Raw genomic sequence first — 13311 nt, 5'->3', positions numbered from 1 at the left:
TTTTTAGGTTAAGTTTAAGATTAGTAATTAAGTAAAATAAATAATAATAATAATTTTAAAAATAGTTTACATTAAGGCTCATGCAAGTCAGCTCTCGGGTAATGTGAGTTGCACATTCTCCAAGTGGTGTACAACTTATAATGGCATGGATAGTAGTTACACAATTCAATGGACAATAATACAATAAAATTTAATTATAAATAGATGTATACTGTTATGAACTTACAGCTACTTAGAATAAATTAATGTAGTTTCATGTTACAATTTGAAGTCATTCTAGAATGAAAAAATGGTAATTTAGGTTTATTTCAATTTTTTTTTCTGGTTGTTACGAGGTAGGTTGAATGGACCAATTCCCTTTTCAGATAGGGTAGAGAAAATAACGGAAACTATAGTTTTACTGAATAAAAACGTTTGAAATGCATTTAGCAGGTTTCAGGAATTACACAAAGGAAATTTGAGATTTTTCAAATGAGCAAAAGTATTTTTAATTTTAACCTGAAAAATACTTTGCACATGGACTATTCAAAATAAATACTCAATATATTCTTGGACAAATCATTATTCTATTTTATTAAAATACTTCACTAGAAATTATTTTTCGTGTGTGAAAGACTTGTAATATTAACCGAAATACTGCCAAATTTTGTGAAGATATACACACTATATTGAAAGTTAGAAGTATTAAATCAAAAAGACTAAATGAATACAAAAAGTGTCACGTCGTCAATCAAATTGATCAAACCCGTGTTGAGAAGAGTTAATTGGATGTTGATTCATTGTGCTGTGTTCGTAAATGTGTGATTGGGGATTGTTATGTCTTAATGCTTATGTTGTGTCCCGCTTCGCATATGTAAGTGCTATCACATTGATATTTTTAAACGCTTCTGTTATTGAAGTTGTCAGAATAAACCTTTCTTAGATGACCTTTGATTTTAGTGCTCAATTTTTGAATGAAAGCAGTTTTTCTCTTTATACTGTGTGTTGTTTTTTATGCTTGTTTCCAAGTGTTTATGATGTTTTTGATTACATAGCCATGATATGGTAAGACGGGTCTTGATAAATCCTGGGCGCCAGATGGAACCAAAGGTGGTTAGTTCAGGCAATACTATCAAGTGGTTGTTGATATCATGTGATTGTTAGCATGCACTCATTGTTGTAAAAGTAAATAAATATACACTGGTGCCTCAATTAACTGTGCTAGTCTGGGGAAAGCAAAAAATTATAGATAAAAGAAACAGTGGATAATCTAGGCACAAGTGTATCTCACTGGTTAGCCCATTGTTTAATCTCAATAAAATCTTTAATATATTTAAATTCATTGTTTTAAATTGAAATCTTTTTCTTAGTCATTTAATCACATTATCGTGAAAAATTATATAGTTGTCATAATTATAAAAGCCATATATCAGGGTTGGGCATGCTCAATTTCACTGAAGTTCATGAGTTACACAAGTCCAATTCCACTTTTTTGTCCAATAATATTTACTCTTTTGATTGCCCATTCCCATTTTAATTGCTAACATAAGTGTAAATAGCTCCTACATTTTGGCACTTTTTCTGTTATGGACACAGAAATGCATTCGCACCCTATCAATGCCTGTGAAAAATAAGTAAAACGTTTGTGCAAATCTATGCTTGGGAATTATTAGTAAAAAGCCTTTGTTAAAACAGACTGAAGATACCAACTATCTGTAGGGAAGAGGACAATGCATAACTGGGCAACACTCCAGTACAACCTAAACATGAATCTGTGGTTAATGGACATTCGCTGTGCAGTATAGAACAGTGAACAACAGCTGAAGTTGAGTGAAATCTATAATAAACCTTATGTGTTTTTATATACTATGTTTTGAATCACTAATTAAATAAAGTTAACCAAGCTACAAATATTTTGTATTTCTGTCTTAACAGTTAAGAATAAGAGGCAAGTCTAGGCTTGAACTGGCCGACTCATGATTTAAATGCATGCCAGATCCTGCATGCAAAAACACTTGAACTTTTGCAACCAAAATTAAGTTATGAGCCACAATACCTCCAAAGCATGTAACTTATTGTCTAGAATTGTAATGGCACAATTAATTTGAGGAAATAAATGAACCATGAATAAATGAGGCCCAGACAATTGAGGCAGTAGTGTAGCACCCATTTCCCAGTACAAATAGTAGTGAAGTTAGATGAGGCACAACTGACTCCTGAGTTTTTGGGCTGTCTCCTAGATCTGAAAATATTTGTCAAGGCTTGTGGTAAGACACCTACTAGTGTGTCTGAGTTTATGTATTTTGTTTCCTTTATGGAGTTTATCATTTTCCCTTTCTTTCTTTATGTTATTGAGTTTGTATTTATATTTAAAGTTCTAGCGACAATATGTTTTTGGGAAACAACATTTGTTAACCCTATGGGCTCTGGCTACACTCGGAGCAAAGGGAATGTTGCTCTTGTCACATTTCATTACAAAAATAAAACTAGTTAATGAACTTGTTTGAAATTTGACAAAAACGTTCCTAAAAGTATGTAGTTTCAGAAAAAATGAAGTATTTACTTTTTACTATTTCTAATAAAAATTTGCTATTTTATGTAGCTACTTGCACTCAGACTCTAAATAGTTCACCTGCCAGGTTATTTTTATATGAAGTATAAAAATGGTAATTTTAATCTTACAGTTTTCACATTAATTAATCTCTGGGACCTGATTAATGAATATCAAAAGTTTTCTTAATTAAGGTAAATATTTATATTTTATTTTCCATTTTCTCTACTATATCATTAACTATCTGCTATCATCAACATACAGTGCAAGGAAATGTTTTAAATAAATGCATTTTGAAATAAAAAATTATAAATTACTATACCAATGCAACAGAATTCCACTGTAATTTTATCGGGCTAACTGACTAAACTGTATTTGGGTCTAAAATATGATTTTAACCCAAGTTCTTCGAGCTTCAAAACAAAAAATACTGTTCCTGGAAAATAGGCACATTGTGAAGGCTGAGAAAACCACATGAGGGAAATTCTGAGCTTTTGATTGGTTATAAACATATGATAGAGTGAAGTGAGTGTTTGTAAACGAGTATTTCCAAAAGTGGAAGAGGTGGGTGGGCCTTTGTGTTTGATTTGCTAAATATTTCAGTAAATCGAAAACATATGAGGTTCTTATTTTATTTTCTAGCTTATCAGTAATATGAGTTTCTATTATGAAAATACAGAATTTGTAATTCGACTTCAACACATCTAATTTAAACCAAAGCTGCATTCAACATACCACATGACACACAAAAATTGATGTTTATCTGTGTTCTTGTAATATTTATTTTTAAATTAAGAAATTAATCAATGTATTATACTAAAATGTGAATTATATTCTACAATTTAATGCCAAACATATTGCCATACACTCATAAAATAGTAGTTCAATAAGATTATGAATATAATTTTTCAAACATTATGACATTCCCTCTGAACCTTACCATTAGGAAAACCTATAGCTATAGGGTTAGTTAGACTTTGAATGTGGAGTAACTTGATAACCAGCACACACAATCCTTGCATGTGCTAATACATTTGAATTATCAAAATCTTGATCAGAACTTAATAGGAAAAATGTGATAATAAGTAGTCATGTACAAAAAAAGAAAATATTTGGCTTTGTAAAATGCATACATGTTACAAAGCCAACTAGCATAAAACGTATGCATGTAACAAGTAAAATTGCTAGTTTACAGTATTTAAATAGAAATTATGCTTGCATATTATAGAGCTAACCAAGAAGCAGAAGGTAAGTTGAGAACCAAAATGTGTTGAGGTTTGAGGATGATGAAAAGCTTAGTACTCGGTATAAATTAAAAGAGAATGAAAAGAAGAATAAACAGAAATACACATCTATAAATACATTATAATTTTAACACAACTACACAATTAATACACACAGATATATATATATATATATATATATGTATACACACACACACACACACACACACACACATAGAAGCACCTACAATATTAGATGTTTAAAAAACATGCCTATCAAACTCAAAGGGTGGGTCTAAAAGCAAACAAGTTTTTTGGGGTCTGGCTTAACATTGACAATCTATTATTGGATTCAGAGATGAAGACTGAAAACAAATTATTTATATGGCATGTAAAGACTGAATATCCATGCAGATTTAATTTTCTCTATGGAAGTCACTATCTTTGAATGTATTAAAGTGCTAGGCCTAGGTTTTTCAGAAATGTATAGGAGCCTCCTTAAATTTTGGCCAGTCTCCTATTTCCAGAACTTTTGACAACCATGTAAACAAGCATCTACTTAAACGGTCTACGGATCAGTCATTGAAATAATTATGAGGCGAAATTTAATGAGTCTCTAGCATAAAACAATTTTGATAATTGTTGCTTTGGAAATAATGTATTGATACAAAGGTACTAACAAATTTAAAATACAATGTGTGCAACTCTCATAGAATTAAGACAGTTTTACTTTACTAGCAAGTATTTGAATTTATTGTGACACAGTATGTGAGATTACATGAATCGGCATTTCCCAAACTTTTATCATCCATGCCCCCTTCTTTTTTTCTTAAATGAGTGAAAGAGTGAGCTAAGTGTTGAGATGTAATGCACGGATATGCATCGAAATGCTATATGTGTTGTAGTAATTACTTATTATTTTCATTAATAAAAACTATATAACAAAATGCTTAATTTTAATTTATTGCACTATTGACTTTCCTAATCACTTGTACCTCCCTGGGGAGAAGTACCCCACACTTTGGGAAACACTGACATACATCATGATAGAATAAAAAAAGAAGCTGTCTTGCATATAATTATAATAATCAATAAAAAAAATCTTCTTTGGAGAAATGGTATGTCTTTATATAACTATAATATCTTTTAACACCAACTAGTGTTATATTTAAGATAATTTTGAATAAAATATGGAAAAAATCCAATTCTGGCCATGAATATCCTTATCCTTCTCTATTAGTGGTTTTATTACTAAACCTCTTCATCGTCACCCCTTTTATGATGACATAACATATTGCCTGAAAAATCATTAATAAAGCTCAGCTTTGAAAGCACCTATAGCGAATGGTTAAATGTAATTAGGTCACAAACTGTATGTCAGTGTATAGTAAATAGTGGTTTGAGGAGTAATAATAATTAATGGTTTCTTGAAATATAAACCACCTGGAAATGGGAAATTTAGAGGACTTGGGAACACCACCAAGATCTGGGAAATTTTCTATAGTTTTTTAAGTGTTATTTTCCAACCTGAAAATTTTTTAATGATAAATTATCTTTGTTTGAACACTACTGAAATTATCTTCCAGGAAAAAATGTCAAGTTAGATTTAGAGTACAGGAGGCAGTGGCAAAATTCTAGTTACTCAAATCCTTTATTAAATATTATTGTTAAGTTTCTTGTATTCAAACATCACACTTAAATAATTTATTGAAAAGAAAGTTTATTAATTATATATAAATTGGTTTTGATCCAGAAAATTATCATCAAAAATAGTACTAACTAGTCTGAGCTATTGCCATTTTAAAGGGTCAGGTCCTATGTTACTGATAAATTCTTGTCAATTTCTGTGGTGGTTTTATGATTTATAGTCATAAGTGATGATAGCTGCAATTGGTAAACTAAATTATTAAAATGGATATGTTTATAAATATTAGTCAAGTTGAAACTGATTGGATATATAAAATGGAACTTTCTGATCAACATAAAAAAAAAATTCTAAAATGAACTGTTGAACTACTTGTTCTTTTAAAATGGTGTCACACAACAAAATTTTCAAAATTTTACAATATTAAGAATATACAGAAAACCTTAATTATTATCAGATTTTTTTTTTTGCCAGAAATAAAAATGTTAAGTTTTCTAAGTTTCCTGCAATTTGTTTAAGTATTTTCACTATTAGAAGGAAAAAATAAAGGTATATGGTGGCAGTCCAGAAAGGGTTAATGATGATATTTTATGTAATGTGTTTTTGTTGTGTTGTCTGAGCATGCCAAAACCTTGCTAAAATTTACTTAAGCTCATTTTTTCTTTTACAGATTGATCCAAAAGCTTCTAATCCTCGTGGGTTAAACAGGGTAAATGCATCATTTTTCTTAAATAGTTTAGGATATAATGAGTGTGTTTTGTTCTTGTAAAAAGGTAATTTTTATTGAATTTTAGGTGAAAATGTGTGAATGATGAATTAGTAAATGATGCTAGCTAGTACAAGTTAATAGTTTGATGTATGGTTTTAAGCTACAATGGACTATTATTAAATTTAAACAGAACCTGGTAGATAATTCTAATTACCTTTGTACTTTATATGATGTTTAAGTGGTACTCTAGAAAGTTTTTATAACTATCTAGTACACGGTCAACTAACTATGAAATATATTAAGCTAAGAGTTAAACTGTAATTGTATAATTTTGTTCTTTATAATTTGATAATAGTAGTTGAATGTTTTTGTTATAACTGGAACTTTTTAGAATTTCCTGAAACATTATAAAAAGAACATTTTACTTTTTGTTTTAATATCCAGCCTAAGAAAGGAGTAAACTACCCCAAAGTGTTCTTAGGAGGTTTGCCCTCAACCTGTACCGAAACAACACTGAGAGAATTCTTTTCTAAATATGGACAAGTAAGTGTTCTTGTAATCTGAATTACGTGAAAAAAAAAAAACTAAGAGTGGGTCAAAAGCTTGGTCATTTTGACCAGCCTTGAAACCATGAAACTATTTTTACTATAACTGTTAATATATTAAGTTGTCTTTAGTGAAAGTTGAAAAATATTAAATAAAATCAAGAATACCTCCCTTTTTTAATACTAGAATGGCTGCAAATTGTAACAGACAATTATAGTTATTTATCTTAACAGCTTTAGGCCTCTTAACTTTTCACAACTGCTTTCATTTAATTTTATTGTTTTATTGCTCTTTGAACCATGTCTAACTACAATGACAAGCAGTAAATCACTGGGTGGTATAATGGAGTAAACAATGGATCAAGTTATGTCATGCACATTTAACTGTGCATTTCTCAGGGAGTGAGGATGAAAAACATTTTTCTTCACTACAGTTTTCTTATTATAACTAGTTTTTAATTTTTGCATTTTAGGTTACTTTCATTTTAAAAAAATTTTTAAAGAACTAATTCATTTGGCTGTCAAAAATTAATTTTAGAAAATCAAAAACATACCACTCGCTAGGTTAAAAGTTATGAAAAGTACTGTAATTTACCTGGCTTTCTTTGGTTCAGGCACATTCAGCTCTGATGACACATTATTAACTTTTACTGCTCAAACTGAGAATATAATAATGTGATTTACGTAGTGTACAATTTGCTCTTTCTATGAATTATAAACATTTTCAATAGCAATGGGAGAATTATGGGTTTTTTTTAAAAGTCATAGGGTATTGGAGGGCAATTGAACAAATAAGTGATATTTTAGTAAAGGAAGAAGTTGTTGAAGTTTTATTTTCTAGCTAGTCAGTATCTGTAGCACGTGTTTTTAATTGTTCAACTAAATCTGAAGCAATTGTCAGGGAAGAGAAAAAACCCATCAATGATAAATCACAGTGCCATTAATTCGTGTGACTGACAGTTACAGATTGAGAAATTATTCAGATATTTCCTTTGAAAAATTAAGATATGTTAAAGCTTAAATAATAGAAAAATTTGAAATATAAATTTTTATGCACTAAGCTTATTGACATTAATAATAAAGTTATTTAACTCTCTCCACATGGGCTTGGTCAGTTTGACTGACCACATGACATTTTTGTTCTCGTGTAAAGTATTTATAGATTTGATACTACTAACTTTTGATATTGTGTGTATATCTTCATGAAATTTGACAGTTTTTCAGTAAACATTATAAGCCTTTCACTTATATAAAACATTTTTTAGTTAAGTATTTTTTATAAACTAAAAAATTTTTTATCCTAGAATATAGTGAGTATTTGTTTTGAATAATCCTTGTGCAAAGTGATTTTAATGTTAAGATTAAAAAGACTTTTTTTTCATCTCGGAAATCTCAAATTTCATTTATGTGATTTCTAAAACCTCCTAAACACTTTTCAAATGTTTGTTTACAGTAAAACATTATATTTTATCTGTTATTTTCTCTACCCTAACTTTATACAAGGTTGGTTAATAGAGGTAAGAAGATACCTAGAGAAAATGTCATGTGAGTTACACTAGGGGAAATTCTGAATTTTAAAAAATATTGCCTTATAAAATTAAGATCTTAAAACTGATGTACTATTAAAATATGGGTTATTAGCTAAAATTTTATGCTATACTAATTGGTATAACATAAACAGAAAGTAGTTTAATAAAATTTTGAATGTAAGACACTAAAACCTTGTGTCATGTGCAGTAAAGTATACCCAGGGCAAAAAGAGTTAGATTAGTGATTTTTTAATATAACTGTTAAAGGTCATGACATGCACACTTTGAATTCTACTCATATCCATAGAGTTAAGCAGTTATAAGTTTTTAATGTTTTTTATTATTACTTTTGAAGCACATAGAGAAAAGGATTTTCAATTAAGAAGTATATTTTATCTATCTAGGTGATGGAAGTTGTTATAATGTTTGATCAAGAAAGGAAAAAGTCCAGAGGTAAGATTTGAATTTTTGTTGTTGTTGTTGTAAAAAAGATGTTAAGAATGATATTACCAGAAATAAAAAGTTATTTTTGCAGTTGCCAAATGTAAGAAGATTTTTAAAAGTTTTAAAAGATAAGTTGCCTTTATGATATATGTAACCTAAATTGTTGTTATAGTTTTTAACTAACTTAAAATATCAAAAGTATTATGTTGAAATAATTTATGGTACATGTCATAAGCATTTCAAATGAGCATTATTTAGGCATCTAAAATATTTTATACTATTTTAAGTAAAGTCACTAGGTAGTGCTGTATAATTTATTTTGTGTGTAATCTTTACTTGCTTTATGATATAATTGTGTAATGTTTTTTTTGGGGAAATTGTTTTAACCTAAACTTGTATCATAGTTTCTAATTCTTAAAATATTGAATTATTTATGTTGAAATGGTTTTAGTACTTATCGTAAACATTTTGAATGTATATTTAGGCATTTAAAATATTTTATGCTATTTTAAGTAAAATCACTAGGTAGCTCTGTATGATTTTATGTGTAATCTGTATTTGTTTTATGATATAATTTTGTGATACTTTCATTGTCTTTTTGTTTTATAGGTGGAACCTAAAATTTTAAAATCACATTTGACATAACTGACTGGAGTAATTAAGTTTGATGAAATAATTATGGAGTATTTTAGTATGTTTCTTTGTATGTTTAGTCAGTTTTCTTTAAGAAAACTTCTTAATTGAGTAGTTTGAATGTAAAAGCTAACCACATAAATTAGAACACTATGATACATTATTATAAGTTAAAAAAAAATAGAATACTGGTGACTTCTCTGAGGAATAAAAGTTGAGAAAATACAAAGGCATTTTTTGTTGTATTTTTCTTATATTTTCTTAATATTGTATAGTGTTGATTGCCATATATTGATGAATTAAAATCAGGTTGAAAATTCAAATAGTTGCGGATTTTAAGGCTTGCATGTCCTTTTAATATACTTATTGTAGAAATTTCTGGCAGAGCTTTGGTCTTTCATCAGACCAAGTGTCATATAGTACAGCAAAGCATTTTTAGGAAATCTTACCCTGCCTGTGCCTTTAACTGTGCACAACCAGTCATTTGTGTCATTTGTAGATCCCTAAGTAGTTAAGTTTGTGTTTTCCTTGACTATTAGGATTTGGATTTTTGTCATTCGAGAAACAAGAGATCGTCCACAGAGTTTGTGCCGACCATTATATCACCATCAACGGCAAGCAGGTGGAGTTGTGTTTTAATTCATTATCCCCTTTCATGTTTTTGGATGGAAAGGGTCAAGTTGTTTCATACATCCATCTCTCATGCTAAAGGGAAAGTCTGGAAAACCCAGAGACTTAGATTATTTGGTGCATAGAGTAAATAAGTTATGTTAAAATTTATTATAGTTTTTAAATGTAGAGATAGGTTAGCTTTGATAATAGATTGTACTAGTAAGTTATTAGCGAGTTATTGACTCTAGTTTACGGAATTTTTCACATTTTTTCAAGAAAGCTTCCTTTATATGAGCATGAGAGAAAGGTGTATTTCATTTAGTTTCATTATTTGTTGTAATATTGATACTGTGCTGTTAAAATGTTTTAATATTTATTTTATAAACATAATATATAATTCTATTATCTTTTAGAATATTTGAAAATACAGTTATTAAATTTGTTATATTGATTCTAGGCAGATTTTAAGAAATCTTGTAAGCTAATGATTTTTAGGTTTAATTTGAGATACCTTAAAAATATGATTTAAATGATACCAAAAAATTTTATGATTACAAAGAATAGAGTTATTTCAAAGTAAGGAGGGTTGTGTCACATTGTTCTGGGTGTCATCCTATTTTTATTCTTCTATATATCTGAACAAGGTATGTTGCACCAAGCAGAATGCAAAGAAATGAGCTGCATGATAGTCAAAGGCTGGTACCTCTTGGATTTGTGGTTTTCAAACTTCACCTGTCCTCAGGACATGTGATTATTAATTCAGTAACTAACCTTGAAAAAAGTGGAACATTTTGTTATATTAAGCAGTTCAGCATTATCAGTAAAATAATTAATAAGCATACCTTAAACTGAAGTTTCTTAACATCATTGTATATTACACCAGTTTTCTGCAGAAATTTGCTGCTAGACTTTGAGTCAATAGTTCAATAAAGCAACCTTTGTTAGGGAAAAATGGGGGGGGGGGAGTGATTGGCAAGATTTAACTCAGTGTTTCATCAACCTTGTAAAATGTGCATGCTAATGTCAATACATAAGTTTCAGAGTAGCATTAGTGGAAGGTTATAGGTACACTTCATAAAAATTCAATATTTCCTTTAATTTGATATACGTTGAGTAACTTTTTTACCCTGACCTTGTCATGTAAACTGGGGGTTCCCACATTTTATGTCACTAACAATTATAATCTCAATAATTAATGTGTATATCAAAGCTTATGTTAAAAATATGAAATACTAACTAATATGAAACTTTTAAGTAATGTGTAGGGTCCATTTGTAAGGCTGGAGGATAAAGTTGCATCTATTACGTAGCTGGCATTATCACTTGCTATTTTTATTGATTAAACTTAGATGTAAATAAATCATTGTTACTTAACTTTCAAATGTGCTACAAACCAAAGTCGTGAACTGTCGTAGATATGATGATAATATCAAAATTTTGTTGTGAAATGGTATTACTGCAAATTTCAAATATGACGTTTTATATTTTTATTTATTTCATCAATAAATTTAATGTTTTTCAGAAATTGAAAAATTTTGTAATACCAATTATTACTTTTATTTTTTTTATAATGCCACGAGGTTGTAATGTTTCCTAACTTTTGTATTGATTACCAGAGCTATGAATATTAAGTCTCCTTATAATTGTGGGTTATTAATAAATCAGGGTATAAACTGTTTTTAAAGAGAGAGAAATTTTGTAGCACTTTTTATCTTTTGTTATCTGTGTTGTGTAGGTGTGTGTGTGCATGCACTTTGTTTGTTTTTCATAAAGTTCTATGTATAGTATCATGAATTCCATTTGTCTTTATACCTCTCCGTACAATAGGTTGAATGTAAGATGGCAGAACCTCGTGAGATGTCCAAAAGTGCTAAAGATTCAAAGCAAGGGAATCAAGAAGTTTCACCTTGGGGTGGACCTAATGGTTGGGGACAAAGTTCCACCATGGGAGGCAGTGGTGGAAGTGCTGGTGGACCTGGAATAGTACCTAGTGTACCCCCTGCACCAGTGGCACCAAATATGGGAGCAATGGGAAATATGGGACCCATGGCTAATGGGATGATGGCCGGAGGATGGGGTGGACCACCACAGTCTGGAGCATATGGGCCACAAGGTGTGTACTGGTCAAGTTTTTATAATGTAGAGAAACTGTTATTAATAATATTCACTTAATGGATTATCAATGAATATCCTAATAGCCCAAAGTTAGCATGGTTTGGCTATTTAGGTAGATATAAGACTATGCTCTAATTCAAACTAGTTCTCCACTTTAGTTGTAATAATTGTTCTTGGAAGTGGGCCAAAGCAATGCAAAATAAATCCATTTAGTAAGAATGTAGAACTAATTTTTAGCTACTTCTTCTTCATTTTTTAATTCTATTAATGAATCCCACTCTGAAAAGAGCACTATCTTTGATTTATAAAGAAATTTCAAGTGTTTTTGTGGAAGTTGATTTCACAAGATGTGAAACATTTGTTAAACTAGGTGGCTTTGAATTTATTTAAAAAAATTTATTTCTTTTAACTTTGTAGATTCTGTAAGTTTTAGCAAAGATTAAATTCAAAAATCTTAAAAGTTTGAAGTTAAATGTGTGTGTGTAGAGTTGACAAAAACTGTATCAACTTGCAATTTTGTATAAAAAATCTAAGACTGTATATTGTGAATCTAATTGCTGGCTTTTAATTTTCTCCTCATTTTAGGGAAAAAAAGGTGGACTGAATCATAAATTTTTTTAAGTTTTTCTTTTTAAAGTATGTTTTGAAACAGATAATTGAGAAATTAATGCAATTTTAAAATACTAAGAAAAAGTGGATTCGATTCAGCTTTTATTAAAATTATTTGAGGCAACTTACAAAATATATATAAATTGTTTGAATTGTAGAGTTTGAAGAAGTGGATTGAAAACTATTAAGGATATTGTGTTAGAAATAGACTAATCTTGCTACAAGTAAGAAATAGCCATTCTAGTAGGGCCGTGTTCAAAGGTTGTTTACTAGTCATAAATTCAAAGATATTTCTAACATTTAACAGTTACATTGTAGGGTTAAGATTAGGGACCACGAGCAAAAAAAAATGAGACCAGACATAAGTAGTAAATTTATTGTTTTATTATGTATATTTTTTGTTTATTGTTATAAAAGTAACTACAATGTAAAAATTAGGTTTCTAAATCATTCGGGGAACGTGCAGCTCATGTTATGCTGTTGAATTTACATTACCCACGAGCTGCTCACGTGCGTGTCTTGTGAACCATTTTAATTACATTATTACTTATTTTACTAATAACATGCAAAAGCTAGACAAATTCACTTACCTCTCAAAATTTTCCTGGCTTTCTAACTATGTGACAAGAGCCATTAAAAATTCATCCAAACTAGTCGTTAACTTTCTCGTGGGAACAATTCTTGTACTGTGAAGAAAGTTGACGATCTTATGTTCAC

The 13311-nt window shown here is 29.6% G+C and overlaps 1 protein-coding gene across 3 annotated transcripts in view; it reads left to right on the top strand.

The window, feature by feature from the left end:
* Positions 1–13311, top strand: part of LOC106472424 (heterogeneous nuclear ribonucleoprotein 27C-like) — a 36021-nt gene that overhangs the window by 11056 nt on the left and 11654 nt on the right. For all 3 annotated transcript variants that reach the window (XM_022400997.1, XM_022400996.1, XM_013933072.2), the window contains exons 3-7: positions 6069–6107; positions 6552–6650; positions 8586–8634; positions 9798–9880; positions 11698–11983. In XM_022400997.1, the coding sequence (XP_022256705.1) occupies positions 6069–6107; positions 6552–6650; positions 8586–8634; positions 9798–9880; positions 11698–11983 (556 nt within the window). The remainder of the gene's footprint in view (positions 1–6068; positions 6108–6551; positions 6651–8585; positions 8635–9797; positions 9881–11697; positions 11984–13311) is intronic.

This window comes from Limulus polyphemus, unplaced genomic scaffold (genome assembly GCF_000517525.1).
Source record: "Limulus polyphemus unplaced genomic scaffold, Limulus_polyphemus-2.1.2 Scaffold5319, whole genome shotgun sequence".
NCBI classification, from domain to species: domain Eukaryota; kingdom Metazoa; phylum Arthropoda; class Merostomata; order Xiphosura; family Limulidae; genus Limulus; species Limulus polyphemus.
Note: the sequence above shows the minus strand (reverse complement) of the source record. Positions and strands in the feature narration are given on the sequence as shown.